Source organism: Callorhinus ursinus, unplaced genomic scaffold (genome assembly GCF_003265705.2).
Source record: "Callorhinus ursinus isolate GAN/ISIS: 27379988/994484 unplaced genomic scaffold, GSC_fseal_2.0 scaffold26, whole genome shotgun sequence".
Classification (NCBI taxonomy): Eukaryota; Metazoa; Chordata; class Mammalia; order Carnivora; family Otariidae; genus Callorhinus; species Callorhinus ursinus.
The window spans coordinates 4,247,170-4,267,625 of NW_027397088.1; the positions used below are offsets into that span (position 1 = coordinate 4,247,170).

The 20,456-nt window shown below is 47.1% G+C and overlaps 1 protein-coding gene across 8 annotated transcripts in view; it reads right to left on the reverse strand.

Moving 5' to 3' along the window:
* The window catches only part of SLC22A23 (solute carrier family 22 member 23), a 172,795-nt gene that overhangs the window by 135,829 nt on the left and 16,510 nt on the right, over positions 1–20,456 (reverse strand). Inside the window, exons 2-3 of one of the 8 annotated variants that reach the window (XM_073877518.1) lie at positions 8,419–8,485; positions 4,341–4,447 (exon numbers count right to left, since the gene is read on the reverse strand). The exons of 6 other annotated variants lie outside the window; for them this stretch is intronic. In XM_073877518.1, the coding sequence (XP_073733619.1) occupies positions 8,468–8,485 (18 nt within the window). In that variant the 3' untranslated portion in view covers positions 4,341–4,447; positions 8,419–8,467. Of the gene's footprint in view, positions 1–4,340; positions 4,448–8,418; positions 8,486–20,456 lie in introns of those variants that run through there. One more of the 8 variants, XM_073877519.1, reaches the window with a different exon arrangement.

Below are 20,456 nucleotides of genomic sequence, written 5' to 3' on the forward strand. Positions count from 1 at the left end.
CTGTCACACTGTTCCCTGGACTCCTTGGGACACACATTTGCTCACTGATGCTCCCAAGGCATGTCTGACTTTCCAGATTCCAGAGACCTGGGGAGAGTAACTTAACTCCTCTACCCATCTGCTTCCAGAGTGATGTCCAATGCCAGGCTCAGGAAGAAAGGAAGGCACAGACCGCACGGGGCCTTGTCAACAGTGGATGGTTTGGGCGTGTTTCTCGTCAAGATTTACTCATGTGTTTGGGGAGCGGGGCACTGCTGGTTGCACAGAATCATAAGAATTCAGATACAGGAGTTCTTCAGAGGGTGAACCTTTTCCTGTGTCTACTCCAGTGGTCCTCAAAATGTGCTCCAGCAGCCAGCAGCCCCGCCATCACCTGGGAACATGCTGGAATTACAAATTCTTGGGCCCCACCCCAGACCTGCTGAGTGAGTGAGAACTCCCGGAGTGAAGCACATGAATGCAGTTTGCAAGCCTTCCAGGCGATTCTGACGCCCCCTTAAGTCTGAGAACCAGTGGCCAGCTCTGTCCTGCCATTTCCCTGTCATTCTGAAGACGATGAATGAGTGTTGCAGTCCTGGGCTGGGGTTCAACCCACTCACCATGAGCAGGATGCAGCCAAACGCTGCAGGAAACATGCACAACAGTCCTGTTATTTTGTACTGCGAATGCAGGATTGTCAGACCAGATTGTCAGTGGGCAAACCAACATTCACCTATATATTGTTTCTAGGAGTAAATATATTTTTAATAAAAAAAACAAACAAACAAAAAACCTTTCAAGGTGCAACCCAGCTTCAGAAATGCAGGTCTTGCTCTCTCATGGGAGTTATAGCATCATAACTAACTGTGTGTGTCTACGCTGGTTTCCCTGCTAGGTGTATTATATTCTGAAGCTGTTTCTGGATCGCTTTCTCTCCTCTCTGCCCAGCACAGGACCCTGCCCACAAAGTCATCAGTTCCAAGAATAAGAGCTCCATCTCTGAGCACGCCTGGCTAATCTGAAGAAGAGGTGCTTACAACACCAACACCTGGAATCATTAATATCCCAATCACATCATGCGGTCCTGCGCCCAGCCTGGCACATTCTTGGCAGGAGAGGGACCTGATCCCCCGGTTGCTGCTGAGGAGGATGTAACCAGCTGCTGGCTCGGGGTCAGAGAATCACTCGCTCGGGTCTCCACCCAGACTTCCACTGATGAGTTTATTTGAGGTTAAGTGATGCAAAAGAGCACATTTATGCTTAGATTAGATGGCCAGGAGACAAAAGAGATTTTAATAAAAGCATTCAGGGAGATGGGGGGAAACTCTGAGCTCTGTTGTGAGCTCAGCCATGTGAGCAATAACCATACCCGACCTTGGGCAGCCACAACTCAGTTTACTTGCTACCTAAGAAGACATCCCGGGGTCACCTTGACACACTTCTATCAATTAACAATGCTGGAGAGGAAAAAGATAAAAAACAGATGAGAGAGCCAGAACTGCTCCCACAGCCAGTGAGGAAGGGAAATGTGGCCCAAAGTGTCCGCAAGCACTGTTATTTTCAGCCTGGGGGAGGGGCCCGGGGGCCCAGGACAGGGCAGCCAGCTGGTGCCTCCACAGCGCCCCACTGCGGCACAAGAACAGACAACATCTCTGAGTCAACAAGCAAACCAACTCTAGGCTTCCCAAGATAAGGTTCGTCACGCCTGGGGAATCTGCCTGTAACACCCCCCTCGGGGCACATTCCAGAAGCTGGGGAGGGTGAGGCTGGGGGAATCCACCATGGCGGCATCCCTCTGTTGGACTTCGACTTCTCCTATTGACAAACATGCACTGGGAAGACAAAGTATGTTCAGACACAGTAATAGCTCCAAAAGAATTTCAGAAGTATGAGGAAGCTTTGAGATCACCCTTGCCCTTGAAATTTGTTCGCACCACCGGATAAGATAGAACCATTGGTCATTTTGCTACGCAAGGACCAAGAGACTTTTAAAAATCTAAAACGTGCAATGGGCTTTGTCTCTGGCCTGACGCTTGCCTCTCCATCCTTTGCACACCATCAAATCAACCACCAAATCCAGAGGATCCGCCCTTCCCAACACATCCTGCCTCCACCCCTGCACCCCAGCTTCACTCCGGGGAACCTGACTTACGTGGATGTGGTAGGGAGGCCCTCATCAGCCCAGTGCGTGTTCCCGCAGTGGGAGCTGGAAGGCTAAAACCAAACTACTTCCGGACTCCCTTCCAGCTAAGGTTTCGGATGTGATTTAGGTTCTGCCAATCAGCTGCGCACCCCAAAATAACTTCCAGTGCACAACCTAGATCTAAGTTTTGGGATGGCTTGAATTAGGAAGTGTGTGCAGTGAGGGATATGTGGGACACCCACTTTGCTGTTCAGATCTGCCAGTGCTTAGTCTGGAGGTGGCTCAGCTGTCATCCTGAGCCAGCGGTTGGACAGTGACCTCCTGACTCCCTGGCCTCCTCACTGTGACACAATCCCCCAGGGCACGCTAGTTCTAGGGAGTCGTTCTGGGACACCTTCTGGAGGCCCAGCCTACAGCTGCTCCTGCAATTCAGTGAATACTGTTTCCCTGTATTCACTCCTGATCTTCTTAAATACCTAGAGTAGTTTCTGTTATCTGCAAGTTGAGCCCTAGTTCCTGACTCAACTTCCTTGGGATGGAGTCTGCAGGGTGAGAACAGGATACAGACCATGCCGCCATCCTCTCTTCCCGAACTAATACCAGTGTCTCCATGTACTAACACTGGCCTCCCTCAAATCCATTCCCTACAGAACAATGAAAACAATCCTCTAATTAAGCATGTTAACACTTCATCAGCAGGTTTAACACAAACATAAAAGCGTTAAAGTCATGGCCCCATTTTATAATCTTAGTAAGCATGCTCTCTTTGCCATTGTTCCAAGACCAGTGACATTCTTTGGTGATGCCACAGGACACTTGCCAGCCATCACTAAACAGTGAGAGAGACGACCCTAAAACCTGGTCTCAATTTTAGCTGCACATGTTCTGTTTCAAAAAAAAAGGCCGAGGTTATGGAAAATCTGGCAGACTCTTTCTCTACCTGTATGTTTTAAGGACAAGCTAAAAGAAAAGAAATAAAATCACATTATTTTCAAAGGAATGATCTAACTCCTTGACGTACCAGAGTAGAAAAACACTCATCAAGGAAACTAATGAAATTTCTAAAGAAGATGCAAAATAAATGGGACATAAGGAAAACAAGATTATTTTCAGTAATAATAAATCCTGTGATAAAGTAAATGTAAAAGAACATATTGGAAGAAAACAGATCACTTGTCCAATTTTGAAGTGGGAGATGAAATCCCTAAAGATAAAAACTAAACTTACATTTCCTTACCTAAAGAAAAAACTGATAGATTTCATAATCTAGTAAGAGTTTAACTCTTACTACTTAATAACTATTCATTTAAATTATTAAGTTAAGTAAATTATTGCTTAAATGATTTATTTAACTTATTATTTGAAACTTCCATGCATTAGGGGTGCCTGGGTGGCTCAGTCAGTTAAGTGTCTGACTCTTGATTTCAGCTCAGGTCATGATTTCAGGGCCTTGAGATCGAGCCCCAAGTCAGGTTCCACACTGGGCATGGAGCCTGCCTAAGATTCTCTCTCTCTCTCTCCCCCTCTGCCCCTCACCCCAGCTCACACACTCTCTCTCTCTCTTAAAAAACAAAACAAAAAAACCCAAAAAAACTTCCACGCACTAAAAATACCATAAATAAATTATAAAGATCTACATTTGTTAAATATATTGTAGGGAATCAGAGTATGCCACTCCAAAATATGCCACTTTGGCATAAGGCTTCTTTTGAGCCGAAGGCAAATGAGAACCAACATCAACAGAAAGAAGCCTTCTCAAGAGCTTCTCTTATCTGACTGAAAAGCAGAAACTTCTGAGAAATGAGAACTGCCATAAATCCCCTCTCCTGGGGGAGGTTTATGGCCGTGAAGAAGGCTGAAAGTCTACACAGAGATGGGTCTGCAAACAAAACTTACTAAAATAACCCTTACTTCCGTTAGTTTCCCCACATCTTCATCTTCCCACGTTTGTCCACCCCAACCCGCCCCCACACACCACCGAAAGAGCCACTTGGGAAATACTCAATCCTACTAATGAATATCAAAGCACAGTATTTTGTTTTTTTTTTAAATTTCCCGAAGATGTAGGAGAAACACAGAGGTACAGACCTGTACTAGGAGTGTAAACTAGACACTGTGTTTTTGGAAGGCAATTTTTTTTTTTAAAGATTTTATTTACTTGAGAGAGAGAGAATGAGAGATAGAGAGCACGAGAGGGAAGAGGGTCAGAGGGAGAAGCAGAGTCCCTGCTGAGCAGGGAGCCCAATGCGGGACTCGATCCCGGGACTCCAGGATCATGACCTGAGCCGAAGGCAGTCGCCGAATCAACTGAGCCACCCAGGTGCCCTGGAAGGCAATTTAACAATACACATCACATTACTTCAAACACTGTACACTCTCCATCCCAGCAATTCCCCTTCTTGGAACATTCTCCCAAGGAAATTATCAGAGATGCCCACAGAGGTCCCAGTACAATGATGTTCACTGGTTGTTAATTTGTAAGAATAAAAAGTGGGAACTTGGCTAAATGTGCAGTGATACTATGCAGCCATTAAAAGTTTTGCTTTTGATATACCCAATGAAATATTACTCAATTATGAAAAAAAAGAGATCTTGCCATTTGTGCCAACTTAGAGGGAACTGGACGATCTCATACCAAGTGAAATAAGTCAGACAAAGAAAAATACCATATAATTTCACTTATATGTGGAATCTAAATATAAAACAGATGAATGAACACACACACAGAAACAGACTCATAAATACAGAGAACAAACTGGTGGTTGCCAGAGGGGACAGGGGTGGGGGATGGGTGAAATAAGTGAAGGGGATTAAGAGGTACAAACTTCCAGGTAGAAAATAAATAAGTCACATGAATGAAAAGTATGGCATAACGAAAACAACCAAAAATATTGTGATAATGGTGTATGACGACAGATGGTAACTGCACTTACGGTGATGAGCACTGAGTAATGTACAGACTTGCTGTATCACAGTGTTGTACTCCTAAAACTAATATAACACTGTACATCAACTACACTCCAATTTAAGCAAAAGTTGCCTTTGGAAATTAATGATTAAGAAAAAATGCTCATGATGAGAAAACCTCAGAATTAAAAAAAAACAACAACAGTGAATAGAAATTTATGTTTATAGGAGAAATTATTAGAAGGTATTCCAAACTATTCAAAGTGATTATTTCTGGAAGGTTGAATTAAAACTGAGTTTTATTTTTATTTATTTATTTTTAAAGAGAGGTGTTTTTTTTTTTTTTAATAAATTAATTTATTTGACAGAGAGAGAGAGAGGAGGCAGATGGAGAAGGAGAGAGAGCATCTCAAGCAGACTCCCTGCTGGGCATGGAGCCCGACTTGGGGCTCGATCTCAGGACCCTGAGATCATGACCTGAGCCGAAAGCAAGCGTTGGCCGCTTATCCAACTGAGCTACCCAGGAACCCCAAGACTGAGTTTTATTTTTGATTTTTTATTTTTCTTGACTTTTTCAAGCTTTCTACAATTAATCTATGAACCTTATAATGAGAGAAAAAATATAGGTAAATATACACGCCCACGGTGGCAGGTGGAATGGGTGGTGGTGAGGGTAAGACAAAATCATTTTTTTAAAAAGATTTTATTCATTTATTTGAGAGAGAGAATGAGAGACAGCACAAGAGGGAAGAGGGTCAGAGGGAGAGGCAGACTCCCCGCTGAGCAGGGAGCCCGATGCGGGACTCGATCCTGGGACTCCAGGATCATGACCTGAGCTGAAGGCAGTCGCCCAACCAACTGAGCCACCCAGGTGCCCAAGACAAAATCATTAAAAATTAAAAATAACACCCAAAAAACCTTGCCACCTTTTCATGGATATGCATTTTAACACAATCTAAAAACTTAAGCCTGGAGGAAGCTTGTTTGGAACCTCACTTGAAAGAAAACAGATCTTCAGAGCCTGAAGTTTACTTATGTTAATGTTCATTGACTAAAGCAAAAAAAAAAACCAAACAACAACAACAACAAAAAACCATGTATCTTAGGAATTGCGGGGGCGGGGAGAAAATTTTCCCCAAGTCTCATCTCTTGTAATGGAGATCCCCCTTTGTGTTAGAAACCACATGTTTTCACTGATCCTTCTGCAAGACCTCTGTTCTAAACCTGAGGACAGTCAACTGAGATAAAAAGAAACATTTCTGCTCAGCACTACAAAGGGGATAATGCCACTTAAAATTTCAGAAGCTTAAACAAACTTCCTGAGTGGTAGGAATTTAGAGAAATATAGGGTCAGCATTCTTCTGCCACCTTCTCCCCCAACCCCCATCCCTACCACCAAAGTGGCATTTCAGCAGCCTCTCATGAACCCCTGTTTTCTATACCATGGATTGGCCATCTCCACATTTCTTAACTGGAAACAACAGAAATGTACAAGAACACACACGCCTCCACACCTGCAAGATTAGTCCCAGATGGACAAGAGAAAAGCGCTACATGGGCTAGACTGAAGAAGCACATTAGCTACATTTAGGCAGCCTATGATCCTGTGTGTTTAAGTATTTTTTTTTTTTTTTATCTAGCAGTACGTGGATTTTTTTTCCCTAAAAAACGCCATCAAAATTCAAGATATACTGCATGTTTTGAAAACCCCAAACTGCTCTCTGCTTTTTGCCTCTAAGCTCATCCTCCAATTTTAGGAGATTCACTGTCAACAGTAGCCAACACAACTGCCAATTAAGGTTGGCATCCTTGCAAGCTTGCTTAAATGACATAATGAACACCCTTGCCAGGTACTCTGGGAGATTTTTTTTTTTTTTTTACTTTTGTTTCTCCGTTTTTCATTAATTGCCACTCAAATTGCTCTTCAACATTCTTTTTTTCTGAACTTAGCGCCAAGAAACCAAACGTGGTCTGTTGAAAGAAACAGTGGCACCAAAAATCTCTCGCAAGGACACACTTTGCCTAGAAATTCCGCACTCCCTGTCATTTGCAGGAAACCCAATCCCAAACCACAGCATTGAAGTTGGTTACACTTCTTAAACTTCGCGTGGTCCCATCTCTGACTCATGGAGTAATTTTAGATTCATTCTAACCCTCACGCGGTGGTCTCAGTCTTTGTTTCTTTGTTTTTTCCAATGACAGCAGTGACTGCGGGCTGCCCTTCTGCTGTCACCTTCCCTGGAAGAGAGATGGAAGCTACGTGCATCAGCTGTTGATGCTGGGGGTTTCCCCGGTTCTTCCTGAATTCTACCATTTTTAAAGGGCTAGAAATAGAAAACGTCTGCCGAAAAGGATTTTAAAAGGAAACAGAAAAATAACCACCTGAACAGGCCCTGAGTAGGTGATGTAGGATCATCTACAGGAGACACTCATTTTTCTCCTTGACTTTTTCTTAAAGGAAATAGAGATATGTATTATTCTAAGAGGAGGTTTACATTATTGAATATTCTTATTCACTTGGTATAATGCCCTCTACGGCATTTGGGAAAACTGAATATATATCCCACAAGGCAGCAGAGATTATAAACAAGTAATACCCTTCTATCAACCAAAACCTTGGAGAGTCTTTCCAAATTCTGCAGTGCATATTTTACTAATGGCCCTCACCAACTACCTCTAAAAAGGGAAATTAAGAGTAAGCCCTATAAAGAGGCCTGCTGCAAAACCAGAAAGAAAGAAAAACTCCCACAAGTCTAAGCATTAAACAGGAGCAATTATTAATGTCCTTCTAGTACACTAATATATACTAAGTGACTGGAAGATTTTTAACTTGAAAAATTAAAAAGTGGCTTCATACATGACTAGAGGATATCTTTTAGTAGAATATAATGTATGAGCAAAACTGGACTATACCATTAACATTTAAAATAGCTCCACTAATTCTGGAAGGAGCCAAGCATGGAAAACTTCTGACAGGAGGATCAGGGAAACTTTGGGATGAGAAGAATTTGATGACTCAGGTGACCAATCACGAAGAATTCAGAGGCAGAAGGAAAATCATCTTTCACTTGCTGCAAACAAATGCCTCAATCCCTTCCCACTGGCTGGCAGGCTATGATCTGACTTAACGCAGGCCTGTTAATTCCCTTTATGACCCAAGTTGCCCCTCACCTCCCATTCACATGCTTGCCCCACCTGCTTGCCAACCCTTGCCATGATCCAGCCATGCCAAAGCACCCTCCAGCTCCCAAAAAGCCTCATGTTCTTTGCCCGAATTGCTCTTCCACACCTGCCCCACAATATTCACATACACCCCAATTTTTCTGGCTCAATGCCTATTCAAAGGATCAGACTCATTTCAACCGAAACTATTTAACATTGTACATCACCTGTGGGTCATTGTATGCTGACTTTCTGTATAGCTTGCTTTTTCTTCCTTCAATGAGCATATATTACCTTTGTAAACACACAAGTGAAGAGGGAAAGGGGTATGAAAACTACAAAGATTCAAAAGAACACTTTTCCATATCTCTATCAAGGTTAATAAACTCAACTGAGGGAGTCTCTTCTTCCTACACTGGATCAGGGGCCTCTCCTCCGTACTCCTATGGCATCCTTTATCATGATAAACACCCAGACTATGTATCATGATATATTGTAATTGCCTATTGTTTACAAGCGTTTCTTCCCTGGCTCAGGGGTCAGCAAACTACAGCCTGTTGGCCCAATATGGCCCTCCCACCTGTTTTGTAAATAAAGTTTTACTGGAACACAGCCACATTCATTCATTTACATATTGTCTTTGGCTGCTTAGGCACTACCACTGCATATCTAGAGTTGAGTAGTTACAACAGAGACCATATGGCCTGTGAAGCTGAAAATGTTTATTATTTGGGCCTTCACAGGTAAAGCTCGCAAACACCGGAACTAGACTGTGAGTCCCTGGAAGAAAGAGACCGTGTCTTATCTCTATAACCCTAGTCCTCAAGCTAATGTCTGGAAGGGAGGAGGTACAAAGGTACGTACTCATGCAGGAGCTCCCACTCCCAGAAGTCGAAATGTTCTTTGTGTCTGCTTGTGTTCACTGTGCCATGCACCACCTAATCCTTTTTTTCTTTGGGATTATTTCTTCAAATACAATTTAATTTAAATAATTAATACATAATTATTATACAAAATTTATACAGGCAATATAGTTTTAATGTTTCCCTTACCTTTCCACTATTCGCAATTTTCCTCCAAGGAAAGATCATTCTAGTTTTATTATAAAAACCAATAGAATATTGGGTATATGAGAAATTTGTTTAAAACAAGGAATAATTCTCTTAATAGAGCAAATCCATTATAAAAATTCGGCACTGTTCTAAGAAGAAAGGAACTAACATTTATTAATTATCTATCATCGTCTAGCACTCTGTGGGCTGCTCTGACAAGCCTCTCTCATTCAGGCATTAAGATGATCCTACAACACGGGTATTATTATCAGTGTGCCCAATTTACAGACGAAGAAACCAAGGCCAAGAGAGGTAAAGCAACTAGTTGAAGGTCAAAGGGCTCTTCAATGGGAGATTATAAATCCCTGTCTGGTGAAACCTCCTATTCTTTCCCCCCATAAACTCAAAGAAACAGCTCTGGTTCATGCAAATAAAAACAATTCTGTGGTGTATATTACATTGCCACGGGTTATATGGCATTTGTCTTGCTGGGGCTATAACAATTCCCGTACATGGAAGAACAGTATTGTAATGGAAGTAGGACAGGCTTTGGCGTTATTTCGTCGTTACGGTGACTAAAAAAAAAATAACCTGTAAAGAGCCTGTGAATAGCAGGTGCTTCGTAAATGGCCGTGGTTAAAAATAAGAATAGTCCAGTATCTTTATTTTTCACAGAAAATGTTAGCACCAAAATGCTGGGAAAAGCCAAGGTCAACATTCTGAGACCAAATCTTGGGCTTCCTGTCAAATAGTCATCTTCTTTATACTATATGAATCTGAGTAGTTGAGAAGCTAACCCAGCCCTTCTCCTGTTTCGAAACTGCTCTCGCTATCTTGAAAGGGAAAGAATATTTGGTGAAAAGGTCTCTTCAAACAAGGATATTTTTGCTTCCTCCGACTCAAGACTGGAAGGCAGGACGCCTGTGAATCGATCACCTTTTCCAGGAAGACAGCCAACACCCACCTCCCAAAAACAGAGGGCTCGGAGCCCTGGTGCTGTGCCTGGCCCGCACCCCGTGCCTGCTTACTTAACCCAACAAATGGTTTAAGGAGAGCAGAGCACAACTTTTTGAATTTTTACCAACCTGACTTTTGTCTTCATTGCACTTGGGCTGAGCTGTAGTTTACCATTATCTCTGAGGAAGAGCATCAGTGGATAAACAAGAGCCTGGAGGAGGGTTGACAATTATAACCCAACAGGGGGGCTGAGCCCGGCCCCAATGGGACTGTCGGAAACTGGCCTCAAGGTTGAGAGCACAGATTTCAAGTCACGGGCAGGGGAGTTTAGATTCTAGTTTTGCCCTCTGAGATTCGGGTGACCCTGGGTTAAGTTATTTCACCTTTTGGGGCCCGAGTTGCAACATCTGTGATATGGGAGTCACAAAACCTATCATGTCGCTTTCTTAGGGGTCAAAATCATATAAAGAATGTGTCTAGTGTAGTAACTGGCACAAGGTGATTATCGCTCATTAATTTTGTCTGTCATTTTTCAGCAGCTCCTTGAGGGCTTCTGTCTGTTGGTAGGTAACATCTGAATGTGGGAGGAATAAAGCTACTTTCAAAAAGTCTTTTGATATTTAAAGCTGCCTTATTCATGGAGGCTTACCCCTAAGGGATCCGAAAGAAGGGGTATTTTTACCAGTTGTGCATCCTGTCTGCCTCGCCAGCACCAGCACAGAAAGTGGGAGAGGCCAGGAGAGAAGCTGCCCCTGGGGGCGGGGAGAGGGGCGCCCAGCTCTATTCCCAGCCGGGGAGGGACCGCCAGGAGAACAGGCACAGATCGGCACAAGGGTTCTGTGTGCTCGCCAAGTCCTCCGCCAGACCCCAGAATGCAATGCCCTTCACTTTGACCTCTTAGGCATCGTACGGGAATAGCAACACAGCACCGGGTCCCAGACTCCACAATCATTTATTAGATAGACTATTTGTCTGACCAAAAAGGAGAAAAAGTAGCAGATGACACTATTCTACCCAAAACGGTGTTTACATTTTTTTTTTCCTTGAACTATTAATCTCCTAAAAACACTGGGCTGAACTGGCGAGGTGACAGCAAAATGTGACTGTGCAGTTTGTCTCCTCGGCTGCCCGGAGCTTGGCAGGGAGCACGAATGTGCAGATACAGCCCAGGGGGACGGGGAGAAGCAGAGGGGCGGCCCTACCTGGGGCGGGGAGGAGAGGGCCCCTCACCTTCCACTGTGGGTGCCTCTGACATCCTGGGCCCAAGTTCACTGGCAGACAGTTCTCCAAGACGCTGCCTCGAACAAACTTCCAAAGCATCCTTAAGTCCAAGCCAGAATCATCTCCCAGAGGGTACTGCTTCCTACCGGGAATCAATTCTCCTGAGGACAGAACGCAGGAGCCTGCATGGGTCTGGCCAGATGTGTGGGAGAGGGCAACAGGGAATGTGCTAGCCAGTCTGAACCTCAGCAAGAGGAGAAAGGGGAGCAGGGACCCTTTCATGCCAAAGTAGCTGCAAAACGGTCACGCCGTGGTCCCCACGCGGTCTCCCAGTGGCCCTCCAATGTGGCTTTGTGGAATGTTCTCAGCCCCCTTCACGCTGTAATGTGGTCAGAATTACACAAGATTGAAGGCTGGCGATGGGCCTGGGATGGCTAGCTCCAGAGAGGTCACCCTTCTGCCGCTAGTGGACTAGAATGACAGGACCTAGGGACGTGACACGAGAAGCCCCTTCTGGTGAACATAATAAGCAGCTGCTCTGCTCCTGGCGACCCTCCAAAAGCCAGCGTCTTTCTGCCATAGCACTAACTGCAGTCAGGGTTCGGAGTTTCGTGGGCCTGGCCTTGCTTCGCTAAGCCAGGACGCCTCAATTCCAGCCCAGCCCTCAGGCGTGCTCTGAAAAGGTACAATTCGGACAATCCAAATTAATATTCTCCAAATTAATGCTGATTCGACAGAGCGGCCTTTACAAAGCTTGTCACGGGATAACCAAGTCCACTCGTTAGGAAGTCTCCATTCTTCCTCTCTCTCTAAGGCAAATAGGAAGCAAAAGATGAGATAAAGTGAATGGTCCATAAATGACACCTTGCCCCTGGACTGTGCTCCCGTGGATAGCTGCACCTTTAAAACACATTCGTCTCTGAGTCAGCAGCTGAAGCACCCTCTTGAGGGAGCATACCCGTAGGGGCACTAGTAGGTGTGCATTATCAAGAAGGGGATAGATGGTCAGATAATGTATGGTGACATCTCGTTAAACAAAGTGAAGCCAGGGTCTCATTTGCAGGATTTCTCAGAGCCTTGACGCTGTTAACATGCATCATGCATTCTGAAGAGGGGGGGATCTGCATGTGGCCCTTCCCAAACTTATCTGACCTTGGAAACCTCCCTCCCCTTGAGAGGGTATATTTTTTGGACTGTGGAATATGAGAGATGTTGCCATGTATATTTGGTGTGCCCTTCAGGACCTATTGTCTGATCACAATGCAAATTACAACACATGACAATTCTGGGATTTTAAGGCCGGAGTCAAACAGTCCTATCAGCCCTGGCAATCCACATGAGGGGAGGTGGCGTGCTAGCCATGTGAATCCAAGGACACTGAAAGTAAGCCTGGGCATTAAGGAGGGCACGTACGTGATGGAATGAGCGCTGGGTGTTGTATGCAACTGATGAATCATGGGACTCTACCTCGGAAACTAATAATATACTATATGTTAATTAACTGAATTTAAATAAAAAAATTTAGAAGAAGAAAATAGAAAGTAAGCATAGGGATTTTTTTTTCTACTTTTGGTCAGAGAAAATAAAAATGATAACTGTTTTCCTCTGTCCTTGCAAGAGATTATAAAGGCTAATTGGTAACAGATGGACAAGCATTAAATACTCCTAGGAAATGATACGCAAAAGGTCAACCGCAAACAAAAGGCAATCAGCTGTGTACAATTCAGCCTCCTTGAAACGCAAGGCAACTGCCCTGCTCATCCCTGCTCCTGTTGCAGGAGGTCACTCCATCATCAGCCCACGTCCAGTGGCACGTGCGTCCTCTGGACGAAACTGCAGACCCTCTCTCATTCTTTAAAAAACAGTCTGTAGGCACCAGAGAAGCAGAATTTCAGTTGCGCAAGATGAAAAAGTTCTGGAGAAGCCTGGTGGTGACAGTTGCACAATAATGTGAACAATGCCACTGAACTATATGCTTAAGAATGGTTAAAATGGCACATTTTACTTTATGTATATTTTACTGCAATTAAAAAAAAAAGCGTTTTGTGTTTTTTTTTTTTTTAAAGTGTTTTGTGGTTTTTTTTTTAGTGTATCTTCAAGTCTTACCTTGAACCGTTCAATTGTATTTCAGTTCTACCAACGACAAAGCCAAGATGTGGAACGGGGGAAATGGGCTCGTCTGGGTTCCATGCCACTTAAACACAGATGGCATTATCACTTTGAAGAGAACCCCAAATTACAACATTAGCAGAAAAGTACTGGTGCAACCACTTCTTGTGTATTCTCAGTCCCAGGGAGTATAATTTCAAGAGACTCTACAAGGTCCAGACCCCTGTGGGGTCGGGGCAGGGCACGGGCAGAGGGAGAAGCAGCCTCCCTGCTGAGCAGAGGGTCTGACCCGGGGCTCGATCCCAGGACCCTGGGCCACCGGGGTGTCCATACCTTGCAGCGAGACAGCCTTTGTCCTCAAACTTGCCCGTGAGTGACCGTAGCACTCAGGGTGCTACGTGAGTGGAGCACGTGGAGAAGGAAAATCCTTCTCCAAAAAAGGAAGAGTGACCGTAATTTCCTATGTCATACAGCCGCCTGCACCCTTCAGCCTTGGCCTTCAACCTCACACGACGTTCAAGGCAGATTACCGCAAGCTCTCCGGTCCCGCCCTCACCTAAGTAGGCTTTTCTTCTCCTTTCAGATCTCTGTCCCACAGCCAGCAGCCGGTCCAGGCCCACTGGGAGCTCATCCTCGGGGTCAGAGGATGGCACAGCTTCAGTATTTAATGACTCTTTGATTACCCACCTACCGAGTGCCACACCCCAGGGAAGTAACAGGGCAGAAAGCACCCTCCCTGCCCTGCTCTCAAGGGCTTAGAGTCTAAGAGCGGAAAATGGCTAGGAATTAAAATGACAACTCTGAGAAATGAAGGGCCGTGATGGCAGATGTCCTTCAAGTGCCAGGACAGGGCATCAGAGGGTCTGTTTCCCATTTACCGCCACGACTTCCTGGTGTGAGCTGTCCCCGCCTTGGTCAGGCGTGGGGCTCTGGGTGAGAGTGCTGCACTGGGAGGCAGGAGGGGGAAGCGTGGGGCAGGAGGGGGAGTCACGCCACGGCCAGACCCGGAGGCAGAGACGAAGGGGGTGGCGAGCAAGGGGGCAGGTCCCGCAGGGGCCTTGCGCACCAGGTTACAGATTTTAAATAGAATTAGAATGTTAACCGAAAGCAAACCTTCTTTTAGCCTTTGCTACTGTTGTCAGAAATACCCTGATTAAGGATCTCAGCCTTTGGGAGGAAGACAACCAAATCCGTGACCCTGGCTCTTTAGGGGACGCGGTGGGGTAGCAAAGCCTCTCGAAACAGCCTACCTGTGGGTGGGCGTGAGGGTTGCAGGCTGTTGACCAGTCATTGCTTAACAGCTTTAGAGATGTGGATGAGCCCGAAAAGGAGGAAGATTAACCCCACCATGGTATGAACTGCTTTCATGTCTTAGCTGAGGTAGCTGCACAATGTTTTAGAGAGTAGGAACAGAGAGGGGAATTCCGAAAACCCAGAACATTTAAGGAAACCTAGGACATGTACCCAAACGAGGAGCAGACCAGCCTGGGGATGAGGTGGGGCTCCTCCTCCTCCTCCTCCTGGGGCTAAAGGAAGAGGGTTTCTCAAAGTGAGAGCGTGGAGTAGTCCCAGGTATCCGTGGCTCAGTCATTTGCCAGGGCTGATGTCAATGACGCACGGGGCCCTTCCATAGTTCCGGTTTGAAAGGTCTAAAGGATGGCTGGAACAGTGCCGTGAGCCATACGCTGCACCAGGGGAGCTGACGGCATGACCGTCCTCCCAACTCCAGTGGGAGCTCCTTGCAGAAGAGGACTCAAAGCACACACTCTGCTGAGAGGGAGCTTGCGCATCAGCCACTTCATTTGATGCCCACAAAGCCTCCTCCACGAAGTGTCATCTCCACCTTGGCAGTTCGGTTCCCAGAGGCTAAGGAACCCTGAGTGCTTTACAGAGGTGAAGAGGTAGCACAGGGATTTAGATCCGGGTCTTCTGCACTGAGCCCCACGCTGGCCTCCCCCCGGCCCACCTCTCCACACAGCACCTGCACACGGGATGCCCCAGGCTCTGCTGCATGCACACTGACCCCCTCAGAGCCACTCCATGTTGGGGAGAGAGCTGGCTGGGAGCCTGTGACAAAAGCCCATGTTTAAAGCCATTTTTTAAAAAAATGTCTTTTTCCAAATCATGGGACTGCTTTTATAAAACCTAAAGGGACCAAGCTTCTTTGCTCTGGTGCAAAAATGCTGTTCAAAGCACTAAATACCCAAATGGAGGGAGAACCTTCTGCTTGGGCTCAAGTCACTTCAACAGCCGTCAGGATAAATGTGCCAGTATGCTGACATGCCAGGGGTCTCCAACCTCTAAACTGTTATTCACTAAAAGTGCAACACTGGTTGCTTAACAACCTGCTTTAAAAAAAAGTGCAGTTCATCGTGGGATGACACGTATGCACAAGCACAAACATGCTTCTTGACAAAATGCTGACTGATTCGCAAACACAGAAATGTAAAATCCCTGTGAAAAACACCACATCTTCGTATATTTAAAAATGGGGGGAAATGTCAGCCTACATTTCATGGCTTCTTTTAAGGTTTCCAGACAGGAGGTGACAGATTGGGAGGGTTGACTCTCCTTCTCTCATTCCCTCAGCCTTGTTGAGAAATACCCCGATAACTCCCTCTTTAATCCAATGAAAGAACAAACAGGATTCTGTAGGGCAGGCTCCATCAGAAAAGAATTCCCCTTGGCCCGGGCGCCTACACACTGGGCCCTTGGCACCATTTGCATTCAGCCGTGGGCTGGGTGATAGATGCACCCTGTGCTCTGTTTGGGGTTTGCTCCAAAGATTCTTTAACCCTTGAGCTATCTGCCCTCACAAGGCTTAGCTGGGTCGTCTTCTTTTCTTTTCTTTTTTTTTTTAAATTTATTTGAGAGAGAGCATGAGTGGGGTCAGAGGTGGGGCTTGGGCAGAGGGAGAAGCAGCCTCCCCGCTGAGTAGACAGTCTGACACGGGCCTTGATCCCTGGGATCCGCGGTCCCTCGATCCCTGGGACCACGACCCGAGCTGAAGGCAGACGCCAAACCAACTGAGCCACCCAGGCGCCCTACCTGGGACTTCTTAAAGAGAGGAAGGAGAAGGAGGCTCTCAGCAAGGTCCCAGCAGCCGGAGGGAGCTACAAAATAGGCAGGAAGTCCTGGCTGCTCACAGGGGCTCTGTGTCACAGGAGATGGGATGAAACTACAGTTTACTCTTGAACAATGCAGGGGTTAGGGGTGCTGACCGCTCTCCAGCCCCGCCATGCAGTCAAAAATCCACATCTTACTTCAGTAGGGAAACAGTATCAAGATTCCCACCCCATAGAGATGGTAGCCCCTCTCCCCACAGGTACCCTGTCACTCCAGCTTCTACCCTTAAGAAGAAAAGACAAGAGAAGGAAACTTACCTAGATTATAAACAAGTCAAGATTTCTCACTAGCTGCTCTCATTGTGTCAATCAACTTCCAAACGTTAGAGCTAAAATGGAATAAGGACCAGAAAGGATGTACAAAATTCAGCTTATAACGTTCACGGCCGTTTATGTGGCATAGCCCCAAACAGGAAGCAACAACGCACGGGCCCATCAACACGTGACGAGAGAAACAAAACGTGGTGCGTACACGCAGAGGGACACCGCGTGGCAATGGAAGGGAGCGACGGCGGGTTTACGCCGGAACCCAGACGGATCCCAGAGATGGTGCTGGGGGACGCAGCAGACACAAAAGCCTGCATGCTGTGTGATTCCATGTCTGTGACGTTCTGCACCAGGCAGAGCTGAGCTTTGCTGCTGGAAATGAAAACAGCAGCTGCCTATGGGGGCGAGCTGATGGGATGGGCGTGAGGGTATCAAACGGGGTGAAGGCAATGTTCGAGATCTTCATTTAGATGGTGGCTACTGGGTGGAATGGGAGTTGAAACCCACTGAACTATACACTTAAAATCTCTGCCTTTTACCGACATGTTAATGATACCTCCATTTTCAAAACTCTGCCCTTAATGGTTTTAAATGGGTCCCCGAAGACGAGACAGAAATACCCAACCGATTGGGGCTTTGCGGCTCCTTCCTCTGCTAGTTTTCGGGCGGCAGGCAGCAAAGGGGCAGGGGCTCACGGGGCACTGGCCACCATTCACTGACAGAGCATCTCAAATAGCTGGATTAAGGGCAAGGAGGGAAGGCATCTGTGTGTACTTCCCCTTCTGCCTAAGCAGATCTCTTGGCCAAGCACTCAGAACAGAGAGCGAACAGCTCACACAGTTGCTATTTCCAGGCGTGAGCTTCTTAACAAATGTGGTTATGGGTTGTCTGCCCATCAGATCAAGACAAGAGCGTCATTGTAACTGTATCAAGGCCAGCAAAACTGGAGCCCTACCCTGGTTTACAAAGTCCTCCCTAGAAACACGGGGCTAGCAGCACCCTGGGAAGGAGCTATGGCCATGCCCACCTGCAGAAGCCCGAGGCTCACCCACGCAGTGGTGCCCCAGCAGGAACTGGAACGCAGACCCTCCGGGGTGCAAACCCCGCCCCTGCCACTTTGCTCAGTTGGGTCCACGTAGCCACGTTCTCTTAGCCTCTCTGAACACCAAGTTCCGTCTGAGTAAGCCGGAGCCAGGCCCACTTCTCAGGAGGGCTGTCGTCAGGACTCAGAGGTGACACGTGTGGGACACTGGGCCCAGTAATCCTGCCGCAGCCTCCTGTCCTCTTCCTACCCCTCCCGTTGCCCCCGTGACGTGCCCCACAGGCCCCCCCATCCCGTTCTCGGCCACCTCTTCTCTCTAGCTGCCCCCTTCGGTCACCATCTGGATTCCAACAGTAGATAACATAGATGGAAAGCCCTCTTCCTGCAAAACCGACGTGAAAGACAAAATCACTGTGTTCCAGCGATTCGAACCTTCCTCCTCCTCCCTGGAAGGACTCTGCTGTGGGTCGCATTTTGTCCCCCTAACACATTCTGGTGAAGTCCTACCCCCTGGTGCCGCAGAACCTGACCTCATTTGGAGACAAGGTCTTGGCAGAGGTAATCAAGTTAAAGTGACACTGTTAAAGTGGGCCCCAACCCAGTGTGACTGAGGTCCCTAGGAAAAGGGGCAATTTGGACACAGAGACACAGACGCGGGGAGGATGATGTGAACACAGGAGACACAGGGAGAAGGCCACGTGAAGGTGGGAGATTGGAGCCAGGCGTTTATGAGCCAAGAACACCAAAGATTATAGCAATCACTAGAAGCCAGGAGAGGCCTGGAACAGACTGTCCCCCCCGCCCCTGGAAGGGACCCACCCCACCGACACCTTGATTTCAGACCCCCTGGATGCTTCATGCCCCGCCACCTGCCTTCGTCTGCCTCACCAGTGAGTCTGGTCTCTCTCCCCAGCACACCTGGCCGGGGGCTCCGCTATCCGCAGCACAGGCACCTAGCACCAACCCCCATCTCCTCCAGCACAGCCAGCTTTGTCTTCTGAAAATGTGACACTGGGCAGATGGAGAGAGCGTAGATGCTGGAGCTGGGGTGACGCACTGGAGGGTGCTGACTTCACCAATCATAATAGCGTGTCCCTGGCCAAGTTTCTTCGCATCTCCACCTCCGTTTCCTCACCTGGCAGATGCTGGTAACAGGGCTGCTTCACTGGCTTATTGCAAGGGTGAAGCGAGAGGCCTGCTCAAAGCAGCCGGTACACGGTGGGGATATGAAGGGCACCCGGGAAGGTCATGCTGCCGTGACCTTGCTCAAAATCCTTCAATACCCTCCATCACCTGCCACAGTCCAGATTCCTCGGCAGAGAGCGATGGGCTGTGCTGGTCTTTTACAATGCCTCTTCTTGCCAGTTCTTCTTTGCAGAACCCAGCTGTGCAGGTACCCTCCTCCCACAGGACGCAGGGTCAGGTGGCCCATCCCTACAACACACATGGCATCCCCTGGTGAGCGGTGTCGGTCCAGGGGCAGGTATGTGGTGAAGTGGGGTCCACAAGGAGGATTCACCCACCATGCTCACGGAGAAGGTGGCTATTTCCTTTCCTCCTAAGTCACAAGGGGGCGGGGGGCAGCAAATGACCTGCTGTTGTGGGAAGCCACCTTGCCGCTGCGAGGGACTCAGCATTTGTTACGGGCTGAACTGTATCCCCTCAAAATACATCTGTTGAAGTCCTAGCCCCCCAGTTCCTCAGAATGTGACTGTATTTGGAGAAAGGGTTTGTACAGAGGTTTAAGTTAAAATGAGGTCACTGACCAGCATCCTTCTAAGAAGAGATGAGGACACAGACGTGTGCAGAGGGCAGAGCGGGGGAGGGCGCAGGGAGAAGACAGCCATCTGCAAGCCAAAGAGAGAGGCCTCAGAAGGAACCAACCTGCCAGCACCTTGATCTTGGACTTCCAGCTTCCAAAACCGTGAAGAATAAATTCTGTCGTCTGAGCCACCCAGTCTGTGGCACACACTAATAATACAGCATTAGAATGAACCAATTCTGAGAAGGCCTAGAAGCATGCAGGGGAGCCTATCCTCTCTCTGGACTTCCAGAAACATCATAGGTATTTCTGTATATATTTTTAAGCCTGTTTGACCTGAGGTTTTCGGCGATGTGCAGCAGACAGCACCCTGTCGAATCCTAAGCTTTCAAACCTTTTCCAACACTGTACGTTCTCCCCTCCTAACTGAAAACAAGTGCTTTCCCCCCCTCCTTCCAAGGACTTACATTCCGATTATTCCCCACTCCTACCTGCTCTTTCTCTTCACCATTCTTTGGCTCCCTGTTTCCCTCTGCCCGTCTCTGCCCCCAGGACCACCATTCTCCAAGGCCCACCTCATGGGCTCCTTCTCCCCTGCAGCTCCAGGACAGTGCCTGAATACGACACATGACGCTGGACTTCTCCTGTGGGGTATATTTCCTGCATACGCTTTTAACTTATCTGAGATCAGACCACTATATTTACTAGATCGATTCAAACAGATCACTGA